This window comes from Petaurus breviceps, unplaced genomic scaffold, assembly GCF_028583685.1.
Source record: "Petaurus breviceps papuanus isolate PSGF00001 unplaced genomic scaffold, PetGlider_PUasm1.0 174, whole genome shotgun sequence".
NCBI lineage: Eukaryota > Metazoa > Chordata > Mammalia > Diprotodontia > Petauridae > Petaurus > Petaurus breviceps.
The window spans coordinates 2102990-2127898 of NW_027185761.1; the positions used below are offsets into that span (position 1 = coordinate 2102990).

The following is a 24909-nucleotide window of genomic DNA, read 5'->3' on the forward strand; positions in this document are numbered from 1 at the left end:
GAGCCAAGGTCATCTCCATACCACCCTCGGAGCCAAGGTCATCTCCATACCACCGTGAGCTTTCAGAACAGAACTTTTTCACAATAAGTATTATTTTCATCATTAGAGTTGTAGCTGTTACCTTTGACTCTTCTTGTTGATCCCTCTTTTGGTAATTTCTGGTTTGATTGTGATGCTAAATATTAGAGCGTATTGAGGACAGAATGACAGAATCAAAGAATCCCATTGCCATGAAGTACTACAAATTTCCCCTCTTTCCCAGACAGTCAGCTCTTGGGCAGAAAACCCTGCTAGCACTATTCCTCCACTGTCCAATCAACTTATAAATGAAAGCCAGTCCCGGAAGACAACAATCCTATTGCCTAAGAATTCTCTTCTCCAATGTAATTATATCTGCTTCCTTCAAATTGTTTTCCTATCCTCTGATTTCTAGGCCTCTCACCCTTCTACTTGCTTTGCTCCCAGAAGTGACCCATCTTATCAATGTCCATCCTGAAATATACTGCCTAGAACGTAATAGGATCTTCCCTCTTTAATCAATACCTTTAACCTCATTCCCATTTACTTTGATAAACTAAACCATCTGAATGGGTACTATTCACCTGGGTAATAATAATTATTATTATTATATTTATATAATTTTTAAAAGTTTTCAGAACACTTTACAGGTATCACCTCATTTGATCACAACTCTTTAAGGTAGGTGTTATTATTTCTATTTTTTTAAATAGAAACCTACTAGTACTTTAAAGAGAACTTTCTAGAACCAATGACTACCTGAACAAGTAGGATTAGTGTCCACTGTTAACTACTTTTTCCAGTTTATTATATTGCAACCCAATAGTGCTTTTCTCCCCTTGAATAAATATATACTTTGCTTTTTGCCTAAGTTTACTAAAAGAAATTTTTCTCTAAAATGAAATCAAAACTTCAGCACTATGGGGAGAAAAGTTCTTCTTTCTGAATTCTTAATAATTACATTCTTTTAACATAATGAAAATAATTTACATTTATTTAACAGATGTTAAGGGTTGCAATATAAATTTTTTCTACTCCTTGAATAGATATGTGAAAACAGAAATCTTAATGTTTGCATTTGTAATAGGCTACATTTAATAAAATTCACTTTGAGTTAAAAAGACAATGTAAGAATAGGAAATATAGAGATAATAATTTAAATTAAAATAATAATTAAAAAGTAATAATAATAATAAGCCCTGTACCAATGCCTTAACATGTCATAGAGGTAACTGGGCTTTCAAATTTATGCCAGTGGAAATCAATCTGTAGCATGTCGTAGGAAGTTGGAAAGTTTTCAAGCACAAAAGCCTAATGAAGAATTGTATGTCTGATACACACAGTCCTACGTTTAAGGAAGCATTCCCTTCTCCAGACAAAATATACCTGATTCCTTCCAACTACTCTTCTATGCTTGCCTTTCCAGTCCTCATATCCTTCTTCTTACTCCCTCTAGAAATAAATGTCCCAGTTTATTTCTGTCCATCCTCAAATATACTACCCAGAATCAAATAGAATCCGTCCTCCTTAATCAAAATTTAGGTCCTGCCTTGACCTGTCTTCTTATCTGCTCTGATAAACTAAGCCATCTGAACTGATGCTAACCTATCTACATAATGACAATTATTAAGCATTGATGATTATATTTACATTACAATATAATTATAGTTAGTACATATGATTAACATCAATAATGTTAGAAATAATTTTATATAGTTCTGTAATTATGCTTAATTATCTTAATTATAATAATTATTATTATCATAATAAATCCTGGTTTAATATTAATGACTATTATTATAGCTAGTATTTATATAGCGCTTTACATATGTTATCTCATTAGCTCTTGCAGTGATTTGTTAGTTAGAAAAGTTCATTGCTTTTGGTCATCAGGCAGTGAATGTTTCAGACATACCAATTCCTAAAGACTATCTACCATTAGTGACTGCACAGATGAACTCTTTAATCCTTGAACCCATGATGTGACATCATACTACTTTATGTTTCCTTAGTATATTACAGTTGACAAATATTTTTCACATACATTATTGAATTTGATCGATGGCTAGTATATTTGGGTTTATGGTAAAGCCAAATTAATGTAAACTTTAGACTACCAAACCTCCACAGTTAAAAAGAAATATATTCACTCTAGTTTTCTCTGTACAATTAAATTCTTTGACACAGAAAACTACAATCCAACAAATTATTTAGCAGATCTAAATGGAGACACTTGGGGCAGGTGGAAGCATAATAAAAATGAATTTATTATTACAATTGCCAATAGGGAAATCATTGCTTAAGGTATCAGTGCTTTGGTTTTAAATGAAATGCTATGCCTCCATCTGCCTTTCTCATTGTAAGAATATATAATAATACAATTTTAATTCTTATTGAAGAAATCATACTTAGAAAAGTGGTATTATCTTTGTGGCAGACACACCAGATTTTCCTTCTTTAAAGTTTTATCTGGAAGTGGAGGATTTACTTAGCTTAACTTCTAGTGGCACAAAACAAAAGGAGCCAAGGTTCAAAGGCAAGATGAACTCATATAGAGGCCAATGATGAGACCTACCTGACTGAAGCAAAAGCTATTGCACCTTCTATGGCAGACTACTAATTCAAGTTGAACTTACCTTTCTCTTTGATTCTAATTTCTCTGACTTCTTTGATTCTTCCTCCATGAGCTGACTCTTAATTATTAATTAAATTTGTATAAAGTATAAATTTATATAAAAATATATTAATTAAAGAAATTTATCTGGCAGCAACATGGGAGATGGATTGGGGATCAGATCAAAGAAATTTAATTAATATATTAATTTGTTTTAATTCATGCATGAAAGCTGAATGAAAGAGGTTTACCTGAGACAAGTTTAAAATAGCAATTTAGGAATAAAGGATCAATAATTTAGATTGAGATGGGACCTCAGAGATCATTGAGATCAAACCCCTCATTTTACAGATGAGGAAATAAAGACCTGAGAACATAAATGATTTGCTCAAGATTAAACAGATAGTAAATATTGGAAGCAGAATTTGAATCAAGGTCTTCTAAATCAATCAGAAAGCATTTATTAAGCACCTAAAATAAGCCAAGTGCTGGTAAGTGCTTGGGATCCAAACACACAGAATGAAATAATCCCTACACTAACTTCACAGCCAAGTGTTCTTTCTACTCTATCATACTGTCTCTACAACTCCTAGGCTTGATTTTTTTTGTTAATGAACATTTTACATAATCCTAAGTAGTCCAGAAAAGTAGAACATTTTATTGCATCTTCCAATTAAGGGATTAAATCAATGTAAGAGAAAGAGTGTTTCTGGTTTTGCAATTTGGAAGTACTGTATGATTCAGACTCCTGAAATATAGCCTTCCACTCTTCCCTCTCTAGTCTTAGTTTTCACAATTCACTATATGCCATCAAATTTTATGTTTATGTGTATTAGGCCCATATTTGAACTTCCAGGTCTGTCCTGTATTCTATCCCTACACTTAAAACTACTTCTCAGATATCTCCACAGAGGGCAAAGTCATTTTGGTTAATAATTACCTTGGCATCTACCTTTCATCTCCTAGCCATCCCATTTCTTTCAGCATCAGCATCATTCTACTATTCTCCTAGCCTAGACATGTAATCACCTTTTCTTTCTTCATTCCATTTCGTAACTAATCCACCCCCAAGTTCTTCCTTCAGATTCATTCTTCAATTTACTCTCTGTTCTATTCTCACATGATAGACTAGATCTATACCTACCATACGGTAAAAGCCTCTTAGCTTTAGATTCCTTTGCCTTCAACTCTGCCTCTGATCCCCAATCCATCTCCCATGCTGCTGCCAGATAAATTTCTTTAAACAGAATTCCCATTGTGTCATTTCCCAACTTTGTAACCTGCTGTGACTTTTACTCATATCCAGACACATCTGCACTCTATGTCACTGTACTTATGAAGAAGGCACTTGGAGAACTGAATGGCAAGCAATGTGTACCTAGGCATGAATGCAAGCAAATGTAGAAAATCTGGCCCCATACCTATCCAATTTAATTTCTTCATGGTTCACCCATAAATATCCTCTACTTTAGTCAAATTGGTGATTTTAATCATATGCTGATTAGCATGATTAGTTCATGCTAATTGACCTACTTTAATGATTATAATTAATTATATTCTATTAATTAGTAGTCATAATAATAATTTGTTATTGTAGTTAGCATATGTCAAGGTCAGTTTTGCCTCTTGTAAGGAAATTATCTCCTCAGGCAGCCCAACAACTATCCTGTATCTCCCCTCTGAGCCTGTATTTGATCCATTATCCTGCTAAGAAGCCATACAGTTTCAGAATGAAGACCTCTAAAGACCTTTTAATGGGTTTAAGTCCCACTTTGGTCACTTGCTTTGGACAAGCCATGTCAATTCTGGCCCTCATTTTCCTCATCTGAAAAATGAAGGGTTTGCACTAGATAACTGATTAAAAACCCATTATAATTATAATTTTCTGTGACTCAAGAATTAGTGTTGGAAAAAAATAACAAGTTTCCCCATGTTGTTTCCATGATGTAGATATTCCCCCTTCCTACAGCAAAACAGTTCAGGGTTTATGTTCTCCACTGAATCCTCCAGAAGGGATAATAGATATTACATATAAATTCATATGCTGCATGGCTATAACCTGTAATTGCTTTGCTGTATTTCAGGCCCAAACTGTTTTGCAGAAACCACTGTCATCCCTGCTGGAAGAGAAGTGAAGACAGATGAGTGTACTATATGTCACTGTACTTATGAAGAAGGCACTTGGAGAATTGAACGGCAAGCGATGTGTACTAGACATGAATGCAAGCAAATGTAGAAAATCTACAAATCCAAGTACTCTCATGTTTTGGGTTTTGTTTTGCTTTGTTTTTTACAAAAAAAAATTCACTTCAGATGACCCTGGGAAATATGAATAAAAATAAGAAGATTTTTGATGAGAAAGAATGGAAAAACACTGCTATTTTGGTGTTCATGGTAACATAATTACTGCAGATCAAAGAAATGAAGATATTTAAAAGGAAAAAAAAACTTTTGACATAAAATTCCTGTCTAAATAAATGTGCTATTTTCACAGTGAGTACACTAAAGTACACTATTAAATATTAATGTATTTCTATAATCCAATTAGAGAGCCTATATTAAATGTTTTCTATAGATACAGATTAAAAAACAGTATTGTCAACTGTCCCTACTGTGCATCTGCATACCTATTTCTGTTCTGATTCATTCTGATCAAATGGGCAACTTTGTTACTGATAACACTCGGACACATGTGGTGATTTGGGAATCAGAAAATAACAAGTTACCAGGATTCTGAATTACTCAGTTGCAAACCTATTCTAATATAATTTGTTTTAACATTCATATTTCTAATGCTTATCTTCCAAAGAGCAATTTTCAACCACGTACATGAAACATTTCCCACTTAAAATATTTTGCTGCTTTTAATATTTTCTTTATCTTTTGGGAAACTGAGGTACAGAAATTACAAAATGCTATTCAAGTACAGGACATCTGATAAATCTTCACATCTCAAAGCTCTTAAAGGTACTTGTATTAAGTTTGAGAATACATTTTATTTTCAAGCATAACCAGACTTCCTATTAACTTAAAAGCATCAACCAAGATGGGGGAGATGGGGACAAGGGAGGCTGGAATCCTTTTATTACTCTTTTATAATGCTAAGACATGCAGAACCACAGTGGGGAAATCAACAGTCTTTTAATTCAATGCCACAAACATTTATTAAGGGCCTACTATACACTAAGGCCCACGCTAAGTGCCGCTATATAAAACAAAAATTAAACTGTCCTTGCCTTCAAGGACCTTACATTCTTTTAATACTTAAATTAAATCACAATATGAATATAAAAATGAGATAATTTTATTGAATAAGAAAAATAGTCCTCCCTCACGTGGTTTATAGTTTAGTTGAAAGCAAAATATTTGTTGCAGATATTAAAAATAAGGAGAATTGGAGCATATCTTCCAAAAATACTTACAAACTGATCAAATATAACTTATAACACATATATTAATCTTGTTCATCAACAAGCACTACAAAGCTGTTCTATTGTTTCCTTAGCCAATTATGGTAAACTCAATAAAAACAGATGTAAAACAAGTACATGCTAAAACTTACAATTGAATACAAGTACCAGTTCTAATTCACTTCCATATTACTTCCTAAAGAGAAAAGAGTCAATGAACCAATTCATTCCAAAGCAAGAAAAATTTATGAAGTGCTTCCTAAGTTAAAGGCACTATGATAAGTGCAAAGATACAAAGAAAAAAGAATGGCCCCTGCCTTTGTGGAGTTTACATTCTCTTGAAACACATGGGAAGTGACCAACATATTTTTTAGAAGATGATTCCATACTTATGTAGACTTATGCCTACCATACTGAGGTTTGGGAATAGATGACCTCTAATGTCTTTTCCAACTCAGTGATTCTATAAGATTTGAAATATGATTGTAAAGGAGGTCATGGCCCTAGGACAGAGAGGATCAGATTGCAGTGAGTTTTCATGACCTCACATTGGTTTTTCAAGAGCATGTATTTGCTGGAATAGAAACTCTCCTGGTGAAGTTTCGAGTGGGATTAAAGTTGAATCGTGCTCACACCAGATTTCAGCAGGGATTAATTCCAGGAGATAAAGTTGAATAGATCTGATTGAACCATAGTAGAACCTTCCCTTTCTCCTTTAGAGATTATTTGCAGATTTTCTTCTTTTCCCCCTTTTTTTCCCCTTGAATATCTGTTAGCTGCAGAGTTCTCTTTCCTAGATACCCAGGAGCAACATGTAAACCAGAATGGTAGGTAGGGGTTGGATTAAAGTTTGAAAATATTTGCCTTAATGTAAAATAGTATTGTTTGCATTTGTACAGCTGCAGCTTCTGTTATTTTTTTGACGGTTAATTCTTGATATTGGCTTGAATATATGAAATAAATACACCTGCAAACATAGGCAGTATATATCCATACACTTAGTAATTTTTTTTTAAAGTTATAATTGGAGGCAGCTAGGTGGCACAGTGAATAGAGCACCAGCCCTGGAGTCAGGAGGACCTGAGTTCAAATTCAGCCTCAGACACTTAACACTTACTAGCTGTGTGACCTTGGGCAAGTCACTTAACCCCAATTGCCCGCCTTCCCTCTCTAAAAAAAAAAAAACTATAGTTGCGTACTCAACAGCGAAATCTATTCTTTTCTCCAAATATATAACACTTATCAAACACATTGAAATACTAGGAGATTAGATTGGTTCTTACTTGGATTTGAAGCTATCTGCCCCCACAAACTGAGTTAGGCAAACTCTTGATCATGGCTAAGGTGTAGAATTTCTAGACTTCAGAGGAAAAAAAATAGATTCTGATTTCTTGAAGAGTTCCTCAGATCTCAAAAAAAGCTTGGTAAAAAGTCTAGTTTTGAATAAAAAAAATCTTAAATTCCAAATGGCCCTACAGATAAGTGCCTTTTTAATCATATCTGAAGTTATGTTCAATGAATTTCTTTCATTTTGATCAAAATGTAAAGACTTGAAGACTTTAAACAATTTATTTGAATGATTAATTGCCTTTTTGATTCATATCCAACAAGAATGCCTTAGTTGCATGAAAATTTGCAAGTTTTGAAATTTGACTTATTAAATGAGCACAAGAACTTTCAGTGTTGAATTTTTAAAATTTGTATCAGAGTTAACACCTTTATTTCTGAGAGATCCTGGGAAGAATAATAGTTTGCTATTTTATCATCAACAATTTGAAAAGGATTTATTAAATGCTTACTATGTCCAAGGCACTGTGCTATTTCATATAAAGCTTAAAAAAAGGGCTTACAACTGCACCATTATGAACATACTATATAGACTATACTGTGTAAATGGACCATATGCTCCTGGCATTTCCAAGTATCCCAAGAAGTTCCTTAAACCAAGATTTCACACTGAACTCTGAACCACCTAAGCATATCTAATCTCTAAAGTCATGGTCATTTTTCATGCAACATTAAAACAACTGGTAAGTTCACTAAAAAAATTCCATCAAATCTGAGAGTTTATGTGTAGACCAAACAGGTATTAAAATACGGTTTTTACTTTTTAACTAATTGTTAAAGCTTTAGCATCATGCAGACATAGTACAAGTCTAATGATAACTGAACTCAAATTCCAGTTTCATTACTTCTGCCATAATTGATTTAAATTAAAGTGTGGATAAAATTAATCTGACCTTAGCTCAGTTTGGGTAAATTGAAATGATGCATGTGTTAAGAGGGGAAGCAGCTGAGTGATTTTTCAGATGCTACCTGTATAGTTCTAATAAATGGTATGTGTTCTTTTTACTAACATCATGGAGTTATAAAATATCAGAACTAGAAGGAACTACATAAATCATCATTTTTTACCTATGAAGAAACAGGTTCACAGAAGGAAAATGGCTTTTCTAAGGGCATGTGTTAGTAGCAGGGTTAAAGGAAAATGAGAAGGCTTTGCAACTTTATGGGTCTGATACATACATACATATATATACATACACGTATATATACACATACACATATTTACACACACACACATGTATATTACTCTTTTCTCAATTGGCAATAATCTCTAATACCTTTCTGCTTCCTAAAATGGGCATAGATAATGATGTCCCTACAGATTATGAATGAAGTAGTAGATATATAGATAGATGATGAATGGATAGATAGGTAGAAAGATAAGTGATAGCTAACATGCTATACATACATAAATATATAGCCACCACATTGATGGACAAGTTTCAATGAAAGAAGTTCTCCGCAAACAAGAACACTGTCCCCCATCTCAGAACAAACTCTTTATCTCTCTCTCCACACATATATAAGCTAGATATTATTATTAATTATTATTATTATTATACATGCATGTATAGAAAGAGAAAAAGGTATTTTCCACAGGGAATCTAAATAAAAAATTCACTCTTGAGTGGGGAACAGAAAGGAGATAAGTCCTGGTATAGAAACTACATTATACATATATATAATGTAATATATGTATATTATATATTATACAAATCACTACATAATAAATAATTATATGATAATTTGTTATATAATATATAATTCAGTATGTAATAATTATATAATATAATCCACATGTAATAATTATATCATATATACTTCAGTTTATATTAATACATACACACCAAAAAAAAAAAGAGAGAGAGAGAGAGAGAGAGAGAGAGAGAGAGAGAGAGAGAATGAAAATGAATATCTATTATTCTTGGGCAGGTCTTACTGTCTTGCCAATATGGAAGGAACTACCAGCAATGCAGATTAGCAAATTATCTGTAATTTCACATTTTAGTGAGTTGCATGAGAATACTGAGAGGCTAAGTGACCTCTTCCTAGTAATCTAGGTAGAATGTGGTCAGAGGCAGGGCTTGAAAACAGGTCTTCCTGACATCAGTCAGCTTTCTATCCACTCTGATGGATGGCCTCTCATCTATATACATAGAGGAATAGGGACTAGATGTGTGATTTCACTGATAGGGGAACTCTTGGATCAGTAAATAGTCTCTACCAATGCGAGTCACCTCAGCACCATATAGGTTTAGAGAGTTGCCTAAAGAACTTAGGGCTTAATTGACTTGCCTAGGGTTACACAGCACTTCTATGCATATGAATATATGTTTAAATATGTATATGTTTGTATCAAATTAGGGAATGTCTTTATTTATAAATATATCCATTAATTTCAAATGAAATTAATGAAAACCACTTGGTCTATGCCCTAATAACCACTTCATCTACAATGAAGCCATCTAGGAAATGTGTATGAGAAGAACAGATGCAGATGACATCATTAAAAATATTAAGAGTGGTGTCTTTTGCTTTAAATTCTATATCTCAAACATAGAGAATCTGAGATACAAAACCCCTGAGAAGCTATATTTTAAATGTATAGCCTATTGGTACGTAAAGTAAGAAATATGGTACAATTGCTGATAATTTTCTGAACATGCACATGGAGAGTTTGGGGTTTGTTTTCTTTTGTATATATATATAAGCTTTATATAAGCTTCTAATGTTGTTTTTTAAAATACTTTATGTGGTGATAAATATAGCTGGGATTTACCAGTGTTATTAGCACAATGTTCACTGTATTCTCTCCACTTTGCTATTCTGCCCCCCCCAAATAAAATAAAATTCTCGCCAAATGTAAACAAATACAAGTCATACCCTAGATAGTCTGACAAAATTAATTTTGCTTTACTATTGCCACAATTTTGTTTTTCTACATGTCTTACCATAAACATATCAGTAAATAGCTAATGAATTAATTTAATAACATGAAATTAATAGATATAAAAGTCCTATACTTAGATTCCAAAAAGCCAACTACACAAGCTTGAGTCTAGGACACATACCTCTTTCTACAAGAGGTTTGTGGAAAAGATTCAAGGTAATCATAATGAACTGATAGTTAAATATGAGTTAGTAGTGTGATAGAGTATCAAAAAAACCCAACCCTGTAAGTTAGGTTTCACTGATTGAAGGAGAATATGCCAAACAAGGACCATAACAAGCATATTGTACTCTGGCCTGGTCAGACCATATCTGGTTTACTGTGTTTAATTCTAGGCACTACATTTTAAGAAGGATATCTGTAAACTGAATCATATGAAGAGGAGGGTAACCAGAATGGCTGAAGAATTGGATGGCCCATCCTATGAGGACTGAAGGACCTGGGGATGTTTAGCCTCAAAAAATTTAAAGAGAATTATCTCCAAGCATAGGAATGGTTTCATGTGCAAATAAGATTATAATTTTCTGTTTGGTCCCAGAGGACAGAAGTAGATGTAGTGAGTGGAAGTTGGAAGAAAAGTAGATTTTGACACAACAGGAAGAAATCCTAATAGTCAGCTTTGTTCAAAATTGGAATGGGCTACAGCCTCACAAAGTAGTGAATTCTCCATTAATGGATGTCTTCAGGTGGATCCTAGATGACAACTGGTTATGGAATCCAGGGTGAGGAAGGCAAGGTTCCTATCTGGATACCTAATGAGAACTAGATGACTTCTGGGTGCTCTACCAAATCAAAGAATCTGTAAACAAGTTAATGAACTGAAAAGTTTCACAGAATAGTTTCCCATTGACTATTTTGAACTGTGTTAAAAATGTATGGTTTTCTAAATTTCACCAATAGGTCAATATGATTGTCCTTTTTGAATCAAAAATTCCACCTGCTGTTAAACTTCTGCACAAAAACATAGTCACGAAATCCAAATGCCTAGTTTTTTCATGAATGAAACCCACCGGCTGTACAGACTCTAATACTGGGAAGTGTTCCTCCGATGCTTCAATAAAATTAAGAAAATTAACAAAATGGAAATGTCCTCAAAATGTTTCACAAATAGACAGTTTTATGAACTGTAAAAATCTACTGTTTAATCCACTCCTGTTGTAAGTTGAAAGGAGAAAAACACAATTGTACAGCTGAAAATTATGTGGGCACCAATAATCTAAAGTCATCAATGTCCAATTCAAATACAGAATTCTGTCTTCAACATTTAATGTATATAATTAAGACTGACAACATGCTGTTAGCTGGAAGTTCTCATTATTACAGATCATCTTCTTCCATGTATTTAATTTTTCCAGAAAATGTAAACATTTCTCACTTTTTAAGTCATAATATTTAAACAGTTGCTGGTCTTCAAATTTTAAGAACTGTTTCAGAATAAATATTTTCAAGATTTCTATTAACCCACTTTCATTATTTATGACACATAAACCTGGGATTGCTTTGTCATTTGTTTGATTGTGATGATTAATCTATAGCTCAAATCATAAACCTTAAAGACTTTTTTTTAATATAGAGGGTTACTCTCTCAGGATTCAGTACAAAACTGTTCTATACAATTCCAGTTTCTCTGTATGGTCAAAAGTTTCCAACTATCCATTGTACATTAATAATATGGTTCTGTGGAGTGAAATTTCCTTTGTGAAATTGGTACATCAATTAGAAGTTAAGTTTTTGTTTTGTTTTACAAGGCTGGGAATAATTAGGTACAAATGTAATAATATTTTTAAAGTTATTTTCCTATACCTATTGGAGACATGGAGGCAGCAGCTAAGTAGGAATCAGGGTAAAGTCTGGGACCAAGCAGGAAGCTTATTAATTAATTAATTAACTTGCTCCAGAACTCCCAACAGGAGCAATCTCAAATCTTCTAGGAGGTATACTAGTGTAAAACATGCCACTCTTAGGCACAACAGAATTAGATCTGCCATTTATGACATTACAAAGACCCAAGGATAAAAATCATGGAGCCAACCTAGGCTCAAATAACTTTAGCTAGAAAACAATTTAATAATTTAGGGTATCCTGCTATAAGAAATATTTTTATTTTATGTACACATCCAATTATCTGCAACATTATTTTTGATATTTCTTTACACTGTTCATTCTCTTGTGAATAAGACCTAAAAAGTACAACCTTATAGTCCAGAGTGTGGCAGAAAGGATAATAAAGGCTGCCATAAATGGACATTAAAATACTGTGGCAGTAGTAGTAAGAAGGGGAAAGCGTGGTCGGTGAACAGGTACAGATCATCTCTGAACCATTCAGGGTTAGAGAACAATGTTAGGAGGTTTGGTGGCCTTTGCTGGAGATTAGAGATCAGTGAAGTTAGAAAGTTTTAGAAGCAAGAAAACATCTAAGGTAAGGGTAGAGGTCTTCTGAGAAGCTGCTGAGTCTAAGAAGCTGCTGTCATTAATATGAGTGACACATTAGGACATCAGGTTTTAGAGCAGCCTGCTCAGTCATCCAGATGGTTCATTCTGATAATTTTTTTAAACTTTTTAGACTTTTCTAAACCACAATTTCCCAACTATTAGACTAAAATCATGATTTTTACTTTGCCTTTGTATTTTAGGACAATGCATGGTAACTTAGCATAAGGACTTATCTCTGCCCTCAAGGAACTTACATTTTATTATATCAGGGTTTTTTTTTTTTTTTGTGACATCGATTCCATTGGTCATCTAATGATGCTTATAGACTCCTTTTTAGATTAATGGGTTTTTGTTGTTGTTTAGTCATTTCAGTCATGTACAACTCTTCATGACCCTTTTTTGGGGAGTTTTCTCGGCAGAAATACTGGTGTGGTTTTCCATTTCCTTCTCCAGCTCATTTTATAGATGAGAAAACTGACACAATTGGGGTAAATGAGATAAATGACTGGAAAAGGGTCACATAGCTACTAGTGTACAAGGCTGGGTTTGAACTTGACTGATTCCATGGCACCTCTTAATGTTTTTAAATAATAATCCTCTGACCTATACTCTAGAAATATCAGCCGAGTAGAGGATGAACCTGCAGTAGCTAGAGATTTGTGGCAAGCTAAGGCAATAATCCAGGTGATGAGACCCAGAATGAGAGTAGTGGCAGTGAAAGAAGACAAGGAAATCAACATGAGAAATGTTACAAAGGAAAAACCAACAGGCCAATAGATTGGATATGGGAGATGAGAGAGAACAAGGAGTTGAAGATGACATCTGGGTTGTGAGCATGGACAAGCAGAAAGGGGGTGGTACCCTCAAAAGTAACAGCAAGTTAGGAAGAGGGGTGGATCTTGTGGAAATGTAAGTTCAGTATTCAATATGTTGAATTTAAGACGTCTGTGGGAATCGAGTTTGAGATGTCTAATAGGTAGTTGGAAATTTTAGAATAAAGGTCAGCAGAGAGGTTAGGGCTAGATAAGTAGGTTTGATGATCAGCAGTATAGAAATTATAATTGAATCCAAGTGGAATAGTATATAGAGGGAGAAAAGAAGAGGACCCAGGACAAAGCACTGTCCATGGTTAGCAAGTGTGACCTAGATGAAGATCCAGCAAAAAAGACTGAGGAGTGGTCAGAAAGATAGGAGAGCCATAAGAAAGCAGTGTCATGAAATTTGAGAGAGAAGAAAGTATTGTATGTGTGGGTGGGGTGACTGACAGTGCCAAAGGATATGTTAGAGAGGGAAGAGACCCATTAAGAAACTATTGAAACAATCTAAGTAAGAAGTGATAAGGAGCTGAACTAACATAGACACTGTTTGAGTGGATAAAAAGGAACCAAGATGAGAGATGTTGGGTAAGGAGAGTAGGTAAGTCAAGTCAATAAGCATTTATTAAACGCCTACTATGTTCCAGGAACAGTGAAGAATGGCAACTTAGAGATCTCTCAAGGACATCACAGTCTAATCGGTAGGACTTAGTAGCTGAATGGATATGGGGTATTACAGGGAGAAAGAAAAGGATAGACTGTGATTTCATTGATATGGGCAACTACATGGAGGGGAGGGGATTCCCTTTAAGAGTGAAGGTTGATACTTTCTCTGCATTTCATAGTCTTAAAAAAATTACTTAGATTACATAGCCAGTATGTTTCCAAAGTGGGACTTGAACACAAATTTTCTTGGCTGTGGGGCCAACTCTATTCACGATGTAACACTCCCTCTCAGAAAAAGAAAATAAAAACTATGTTTATACAAATTTATGTGGTGCTTTAAGGTTTTTCAAAATAGTTTACAAATTTATCTGAAAAGTTATGGATGAATTAGAGATTGAAAAAAGCCCTGGAAGAATAGTAGGATTATGGAAACCTCAAAAGAAACATGGAAGTTTAGAGAAGGGAGAGATTGAGGGAGAGAGAAGAGTGTTGTTCTGTACTATGTATCATGTCTATCCTAACTACATGTTGAACGTTGAGACCAGATAGGAGTTAGAACTTTAGCAACAGGAAGAACCCAAATGCAGCTATTTGAGAGATTGCCCTCCTCAAGAATGCACACATATAAGGAAGTTGCCAAATTCTTTAGAATTTACCTTTTATATAGGAATTTATACATGTCTGTGTTTGGGAGAAAAGATGCACACGATTAAATCACTATAATAAATAATATTCTCCCCTAGAATCCAGTTCAACAATTTTTTTGTAGCATGGAGGAAACCCTGGCCATGAACATGGATGAAAGTCTATGCCATAGGAACGTAAGCTCTGATAAGTTTCATAAAAGTGTAAAGGATTTGATTATGGGCTATAACAGACTGCATTTCAGTGGCCTGAGGACCAGTCTGCTAAATTTGGAAAGACTCATCACAGGATCATTAGCTAAAGAAAGTGATGAACCCATTTATCTCCTAAGCTGTAGAAAGATGGCATCCTGCATTGAAGGCCCTGAAAGTCTAGAGGAAAAAAGTCATTAATAGGCTTATGCAACTGGACTCAGAAACACCAGACATGTTCAGTCAACAAGGGCTAGAGATAATAGAAAGTCTACTTAGCGCTCTCCAAAAATGACCCAGAACCTCCTGACCTCAAAGCTGAGATTCATGGCCCACGTGAGGAGTGTCTTATGGGAATGTCTCATTCTCTACCATCTTGGAGGAAAGCTATGGAGCTAGTGCTACATGTTGGTTTGGTTCTACCCTGGAGAACCTATCACCAGATATTTATTAGCCTAGGTTCCAGACCCAAGTTTTATGACAGCCCCATTCCCAGATCACCAGTATTTGGAGTAAAAGAGCTACAGACCATGGCCCTGCACTGACACCATGCTCAGTTATTATAGGGCCTGTAGAATGGGATCCCTGATCAACTCATTCTTCCTGTCCTATCACTAGCAAAATATTAACTCTCCTAATTTCTATGGTTGAGAGTTGGCATGAGGTGAAAAGTCTTTTCTCCCTTCTAAGTCTCTCACCACTATCCCCAACTTACCCAAATCAACCCTTACATCCTACAGTCTCTATAGTTAGCATTCTTTTCTTCTACTGTGCACAATAGAAACTTTCCTCTATTATTAACAAATTCCTTTTCATTTGAAATCTCTTCATGTCATACTCTTTGTCTTGTGCTCCTGGAGTACTCTCCAGGAAAGGCAGAATCCCTGGTCAGCATCCCATGTTCATGCATTCTAACAGCCGGCATTCTTGATCCAGACCTATCCTGAAAGGTCATTGCATTCCTTTATATCATCATGGCCGTATTTATGTTGTGGTAACCTTTCAGACTCCACATCAGTTTCTCCCTTCTCAAAGAGTTTGGATATGGTACATAGGCTCCCTTTATACCACGCCTACAGTTACACTCCTACTTAAGGACTTTGGCATGCATGTTAATGTCTTCTTGAATACCCTGGCCTCCAAGTTCATCAATCTCAACTCCTATAATATGACCTATATCTTCAATCATCCATGGGATGGTAATAGCTTACATCTGACCATCATGCATAACTCTGCCACTTCCATTATCTTGGGATCTGCATGAGCTTTCAGCTCTTCAGAAATTCACCATTCTCTAATTATAGTCTCCTTTTATTCTGCATCATTCCTTCTAAACCTATTCTTTGTCCTCATCAAAACTTCAAGACACTCCATTCAATTCCTGCTCTGATCTCACTTTCTTTCACATTTCTGATACCCTTTTTCTTTGACCAATTAGGTACACATTTTACTTCTTTGAATTTCTTTCCCCTCTTTCTATATAATTAATAATCAATATATTAATTAGGTTAGGCATCAAAAAATTGATAGTTTCTCTCCCTAACCAAAAATGCCAAAGGAGACCCTGAAATACTTTAAATTCCTTTTGAAAAGAAACTTCCTTGACAAGTGAAAACCAACCCTGATTTATGGACATTTAATGAGGAGGTGGAATAAAAGTCTTCTGCTCCTGCTAAGAATGTGACTTAAGCATGAGTCTCAGAAGCCTCAAGGTATCTGGGCAGGGGAAGCCATTTCCATCTGGATTTCTCCAGATGGACTTTTCTTTCATGAGCTGAGTTGGCCTACTCTCTAATGGAGGGAATCAAGGACAGGGGGTTTTTCCCCCAGGCAAAGGCTCACCCAGACTGGATTCTGTTTATACTCTAAGAAGAAATTAGGTCTCCCAGTTGGGTAGGGTCCTGCCCAGCTAACTAAAGAGCATGTGCCTTGAAGGCTAGAAGAATCTTACTGACTTTTTCAGGAGTTGGGCATTAAAAGAAAAGTAAGAAAAGGGTGGATCACAAATTAACAATTAGTTATTAATGTGATAGTGTAATATTAATTTCTCTTAGCACCATTCATATTCTCTCGATCTGCCTTGGGTAGCACTCCCCCCTACCCGCCCCAGTGTCTTTCTGTTTTATTCTTTTCTATTCCTATGCTATTAAACAATACTGTAAGAAGCCATGCAACCTGTATATTCTTAATGCTTGTTGACTTAACTAGATAATATTTCGATAACAAATATCTGTAACCAAATTTTACCTTTCCAATACTTCTCACAATGTTTCCCTTCTCTCTACTCACAAGGCCAGAGCCCTAGTTCAAGCCTCATAAGTTTTAACTTAGATTAGTGTATTAGATTCCTAATGACTCTTCCTGTTTCCTGAAACCTTTTCTGTCTACCCCTACCTTCCTCCATGTTAGAGTTGTCTCTTTTTAAATTATTTTGTATTTACTGTTTGGGGTGACTGAAATTAGCATTGGAGAGGCTTGCCTCTCCTTCTCTTCAGACTGCTAATCAAGTTATTTTCTCTCATTTTATCCCAAAAGAAATGGAAGGCCTAGAAAAGGATCACTTTGCATTTTTTGTTTTACCTCTGGCATCTTGCAAAATTTCTTGTAAATATTTGTTGAATTGGGTTGAAAACAGTGGAAACAGTACTCACCCACACCAATGAAAGCATCAGTTCTATAAGATAAGCAATACAGTATGGTTGAAAACTACCATCTCTCTTATTTATGCTACGATAATGTTTTTTTTAAAGTAGTTAAAATGTATGTTAGTCACCCCTTAATTATCATTATCATAACTAACATTCTTATGTCTCTTTTCATTATCACTATGTTTTTCTTCTTAGTTGCCATAGAAATTATATTGATGTCACATAGGGTTCATTCTAATTCTAAATGTGGAAAATGGACAAAAGCCTCACACTGCTTCATTTTTACAGACCAAGAGGACAGTTATTAATTGGATTTAAGAAAAGCCACAGTCAATAAAGATAATTAAGCCAAAAATCAAATCTGGTGGATTGATTTTTTTCCTGAACTGTCCAGAATGGATAGTCCCAAATGTATCAAAAACTATGTTCCTAAAAGTTTTACAATGGTTAAATTAAAAAAGAAATAGGAAGGTTATATATTCCAATCAATATTTGAATAGTTTATACCACCACAGTCTGTAGAGGCATAACAAAATGGAATACATTGTAGCTATTCCCTGATAAAGGAGAGCTATAGAATTGCATAAGTGTAGCATTCAGATGGAATGGAATAGAAATAATAAAAATTGCCAACAAACCACATATTTGCTGCTGTAAGAATAGCAGTGATAGCTTCAGTAGAAGTAGTAATAGAATGGCTAGGAACTCAGGAGTTTGGTCCAACCTCAGAAAATGACAGCTCAGTGAAAAGTCACTAACACCTCTCTGTCTGTGTCTATCTGTCTCTTTCCCTGCTTCTTCCACGAGACCTCATACAATTAGAAAACCTTCAACTAGTCCAAGACTCTTTTACAAACTAGAAGATAGAAGCCTAGAAAGATACTGTGACTTGTCTAATATCAGTTAGTGACAGAATCAGAAATAGAATTAATGTATTAATTAATGTATGTATGTATGTATTAATCAGTATGTATTAAGCACCTACTATATGCAAGTCATTTGTGCTAGGAGTGCCAAGGATACAAATCCAAAGAAGCAAACAATCCTTTCTGACTCCTGGCCAGTGTTCTCCCTACATCATATTGCCTCCTGGATTCTTATATAAAATGGGAATCAGATTTTTATACGTGAAACTTCCCTTCATAAGTCCACCTGCTGGAACATATTCAGCCTGCCAATGATGCTTATGCTATTTATTCTGTTCATAATAATAATAATTATGATTGATATAAATAGGAATGAGGAAACAAGTATCACTGAACTTGTATTCACGATGTAGATGAGAAATCAACTTTTTTAAAAGAAAATTTCTTCATTCTCCAAAGCAGACATAAAATTTTGTAACTTTGAGGGAAGTTACAGCAAAATAAGACAAAAAGATCATCCCAACTGGTAAACCTGACAAATGTATAAGACATAGAAGGGATTCATGTTTCACAGACTAGATGACCCTCCTAGGTCTTTTTAGACTACATTCAATGATGCTTTGACAAAATGCAGAAACGAGTATATTTGCAACATAGTTTCAATAGAGACACAGTGGTGTAGTGGAAAGAACAGTAAGTGCAACCCACAAATGCTTCTTAACCTGTTAATACTTAAATCACATATTTGTAACCAAATCTTACCTCCCTAATATCTCTCATATCATTCCTCTCCTCTCCGCTCACAAGGCCAATACTTAGTTTATGCTTTCACAAAACTTAACCTGGATTATTGTAATAAACTCCTAGTCTTCCTGTTTCCTGAAGCCTTCCTTGATCAGCCCCATACTCCTCCAGGTTAATCCTGTCTCTCTAAATTATTTCATATTTACATATTTGTGTAATTGGGATCAGAGTTGGATTGGGAAGGACCTGTGGAATCAATTCCCTCATTTTATACCCATAAACTTTTATACTTATATGAATATAAATATAAAAATTCAGGGGGGGGTGTATACATATATAATTTCTTTAATGGAGATGAGTCAAAGTCCCAAGGATGGAGTCCTAGCTAAGCTGAAACCTGAAAAAGCTGTGTGTCTTTATGGCAAGTTATGTTTCTGAGGTACATATCCTCAAATATAGAGTGGAGATAATAACTTATATTGCCTACCTCATGCTTGATTCTGTGGATCAAATAAGATAATGTCTGCCAAGCACTTTGTAAACCATAAAGAGCTGTGTAAATCTGAGATATTGTAATGGAAGCTACAAGCATACCTTATCTGTGGATGTATGCAAAAATAGCCAAGGCAGAAAAACCCTAGGGAAGAGCTTCAAGGTTATACAGGGTGATAAGGAATGGTATTATAATTCAATAGGGCCACTGACAACCCATCTTCTAGTTAGTCTGCTTAATTTTGTTACTACCATCATGGCTGAAATTCTGGAAATAGATCTTCCCCACACTCATCTTTTTCATGCTGCACCAGGAAATCATAATTATGAAGAAAACATTAAAATATTAGAATAGGACGGGAAAGTAAATTCAGCAGGAATGAACTATTTAATTAACTTGGTCATAGGAAGAAAAATGCATCGGGGGAAATTTGCAATTGAGTCAATAAAGAACCCAAAATAGCACATTAAAAGGTTTTAAAATATTAAGAAATATGACCATAAGTAGACTTAATAAATTAGATTATGAATCAGAGAGCCCTTTTAAAAGAAATCTGACAAGATGACAAAATACAGAGGCAGTTATTAATAAGAAAAAGCCTTCTGAGGTAACAAATTTCATGAGAAAATTATTTATACTATACCAGTCAGAGAAGCTCTGTCTATAAGATGCACACATATTGTATATATATTCAGATCTATAACTACACTTGTTTAAAAAATATGGGGACTGAGATTAAGGGATTAATAAATTCACTTATGTCTGTAGCATCTCTTGTATCTATCCTTTCTTCTCCATCCACATAGCCAAGACTATAATTCAAGCCCTCTTCAACTCTTACCTGGACAACTGCAGTAACCTCAAACTGACCCCCCTGATTCAACTCTTTTCACTACGTAATCTATGGTCCACAAATTGCCAAGGTGATATTATTCTTAAACCCAAATCTGACCATGTTATTCTCCTGCTTAATAAACTTCCACAGTTCTTTGTTCTCTACAATCAAATACAAACTCCTCAGCTGGGCATTTATAACCCTTTGTAACTGGTCCCTTAACCTATTTTCTCCAGTTTAGCATATATTATTTCCCTTCAGTCAAACAGGCCTTGCTATTGTGCACACGACATTCTCCCTCTTGGCTAGTTCATGTTTACTAATTGAATCATATACAAAATCATACACATATACGGGGGCGGCCAGGTACCACAGCAAGTAAGAGCACTGGCTCCAGTGTCAGGATGACCTGGAGATCGAATCCCAGGTTCAGACACTTAGCACCCACCCAGAAACACCTAGCTGTGTAACCTTGAGCAAGTTACTTAACCCCAATTGCTTAAAAAAAAATCATATACATATAAAACTTACATGTATAATATATCCATATAATACACATACATTGTGTATGTATGTATATATGCATTTGTAAAGTCAATACTCACTATATTTATGTAACACATTAACCACTGGTAAACCAAACTAATGTTATTTAGTGTATATCCGATTGGCTACTTATGGCAAACGTATTTATTTTGTACACTGCTCCAAACCACTTCAACATTTGTATGTGAGCATACCCAGTATTAGTTTTGCAGTTATCTCTTACTTCATGGAAACCAGGAATAATTCAAATCTGATCACTTTGTAAATAAACCTATTATGTAAAGGTAGATTTATTTATCAATATTTAAAATATTTCCATATCCTTATTTTGAAGTGGAAGTTCCTTTTAAAAGAAACTATTTTAGATAACCTGCTAATATTCAATTATCCATATGTACTCTCTCTCTCTAGTGTGTGTATACATATTATAAATACACATATACATACATACATATGTACATTGCAGCAAATGAAAATTCCAAGAAACAATTTCCAGGTAATTAATAATCCAGGTAATTATTAATTAATAATTAACTAGACTAGTAATAATCAATCAATAAGTTGATGGTCAGTGTTTTTCCTCAGTAACCAAAGATACCAAGGGAGACTCTGAAACACCTTAAATCAGCTTTTTACCTTCTGACAGGGAGTTCCCCTGACAAGTGAAACTCAACCCTGATTGCTGGACATTTAATGAAGAGATAGGATGAAAGTCTTCAGCTCCTCTTGCTTGATCATGAGACTCAGTAGCCTCAAGGTACATGGGCTTGGTAAACCATTTCCATCTGGACCTCTTTGGCTAGTTTTCTCCTTCGTGATCTGGGTTGCCCTAAACTCTAATGGAAGGGATCAAGGACAAGGAAACGTTGCTGGGAAAAGATCTAGCTGAGGCTGGCTTTGCTTACAGAATAAGCAAAACTCAAGGTCTCTGCCCAGGTAGATGTCTTGGAGCTAGGGAAAGATCACCTTACTCAGTTACAGACCTGTAAAACTGCCTGAGGTTTTCAGGAGTGGGGTCTTGACAAAAATGGGAGGAAAAAGATGGATCACAAATTAATAATTAGTTACTAATATAATAACATAATATTATTTTTCTCTCATATTTGGTGTGTGTGTGTGTATTCAGCAGCACAGAACAGCATGCCATAGGGAAGCAGTACTTATAATATAGGGAATTACTTCCATTTGATGAGAAGAAATTGGAAGGAAATTAGGAGTCAGATTTAGAAACTCTTTTGTGTTGAACTATTCTAAAATGGTCACATATTTTTCAACTGGGTGTTTTTGATTACCAGACAAGTTATATTCAGTAATATTTTTTAAAAGATGAAAGCTTTTTAATATAATTGTATGTTTTAAAATTTTGAATTCCACATCCTCTCTCTCTCTAAAATATGCCCAGTTAATTTTACTGTAATTCTTGGGTCTGTTAAAATAAAAAAATGAGGTGTTTACTTCTTGCTTTTAAAATGAAACAAATATAGCTGATAGTCTATGTATCCCAAAGTTGTGTGTGTGTGTGTGTGTCCCTATTTCTTGGTATTTGCTTTTCTTCCTTTCTTTTTCTTACTAGGCTTTGGATTTCCAGAAATCTAATATAACTGAGTTACCTGTGTAAGTAGCCTTGCTGTTAGGACAAGAAGAAACTGCCCTAAATTCAAGTTTCTTTTTTTTTTTTTAACTGAAACAAAGATGCAGAAAGACAGCTTCATCTCAAACTCAGTAGGGAAGAAGGGCTGAATAAGGATTCTTTCCAAAGAAGAATTGGACTTATTGCCCTCTAAACTCCATTCTGGCTCTGAGATTCTATGAAATACTTCCTTCTGAGAATGAAGATTAGAGATTATGTAACTTTATTTCATATATTCCACCAAGTTCGAAAAATATTACAGAGAATGTGGAACATATCTGGTGGTTGTTGCTGTTGGTGTATTTTTTAAGAAAATTCCCAGAATAGGTACAATTCCATGTTACAAAAATATCATTCAATTACATACCATAACAAAGAAAATAGGAAGCAAGGACATAAACATACACAGGTTAAAATTAATTTCATTCAGACAGCACCTCCTAAGGCATGACTCCATATGTTAGATGCATTAATATGTGCATCAACTTGTTCAAATAACTTGTGTCCTTTAGTATTACTGCTAAATGAATATTAACTACTGGTAACTCCACTAGCTCAATTCAAATTCAAAGGGGAAACTAAATTTATAGTTTGGGAAATTAAAAAGAATGATGTTCAATTCAGCTTACATTTAATATAACTATAGTGAGTGTGGACTCTTCCTCTAATACACCTTACATTTATTTGGTCTCACTGAGAACTAGCTTGTCCCAGACAATACTGCATCTCTGGTTATCATCTCCAGTGCTGGCTACACCTATATTTATACTCACAGACCCTGCTTCTGGAAGAGAAGTTAGAATATTCTTTGCTCCTCACAACCACTTCCAGACTCAATTTGCTTCCATTGGTCAATCTCTTTTCCTTTGAAATTCACTCTCTTAATTACTTTATCCTATTTTGGAGCACTGTGGTTATTGCTTATGGGTCCCCAGGATCATTATTCCTCCTTTTTCTGACTACTTCTCTTCCCCAACTCCTGTCCTATACTTAGGATCCTCAACATTCATGCTAATGCTCACTCAAAATCCTTCACAATCACATCACAATTATCTCAGTCTCCATAAATACTATACCCCGCTCCTCCATTCAACCTCAGCCACACACAGGAGTGTCAGTAGAGTCCATTTGCTTAATCAAAAACTCTGATGTTCCTCTCTCTGATTATTATCATCACCATCATCACCAACCAACCCCATCCGCTATTTTCCCCTAATACTTTCAAAAATGTTCAATTCAGGGATGGCCAGGTAGCACAGCGAGTAAGAGCCCCAGCTCCAGTGTCGGGATGACCTGGAGATCGAATCCGGGGCTCAGACACTCAGCACCACACCCAGAAATAACTGGCCATGTAACCTTGAGCAAGTTACTTAACCCCGATTGCTTTAAAAAAAAAAAAGAAAATGTTCAATTCTCCCCCATCCAAATATAGTAACTGACAAAGACCAAGTACTAAGTTACAAAGGAATATTAATCTGCACCATTTGAGAAAATCCATGTGAATAAAATTATGGATTCCTGAATACTGAATTAAGTATTACAATCTAGTGAACCAATCTTAATCTATGAATAGTATTTTTGGCATTTATATTTCGGACCAGAATTAATGGTTGAACAAACTATATTTATTTTGGGCTGGAGGAAGGAGGAAAGTATTACAATTCCTATGAGATTCACACTTCTCACTAACTGAGGTCACCTATCATTCATTTGTTTCTTAATGGAAAAAAATTTTAACATGTTCAATTATAGTATCCTAAAGGGAAAAATTACAATGCAATAACAAGGAAAATGGGTTACTAAAACAAATTATGTTTCCTTACCTAGCACAGGGCTACTTAATAAATGGTTTAAGGACAAATAACGGCATGTGAGTATTCACTAGGTTCTGAGAACTATTTCCTTCAGCATTACAGTTTATAATATAATACTACTGTTTGCTTGAGTGTAAGGGTTATGGGATTTAAAGATCTCCCATGCCCCATGGACGTGCTGACATAGCAGAGCAAGAAAAAAAAAAAAGCCGAGCTAACGGTCCTGTGGTTGGCAGTTGGTGGC

General features: G+C 34.9%; 1 protein-coding gene across 1 annotated transcript in view; it reads left to right on the forward strand.

Moving 5' to 3' along the window:
- Positions 1-5878, forward strand: part of VWC2 (von Willebrand factor C domain containing 2) — a 193146-nt gene extending 187268 nt beyond the window's left edge. The window contains exon 4 of the mRNA XM_069084509.1: positions 4717-5878. Coding sequence (XP_068940610.1) covers positions 4717-4868 — 152 coding nt within the window. The 3' untranslated portion in view covers positions 4869-5878. The remainder of the gene's footprint in view (positions 1-4716) is intronic.
- The last annotated feature ends 19031 nt before the right edge of the window (positions 5879-24909 follow it).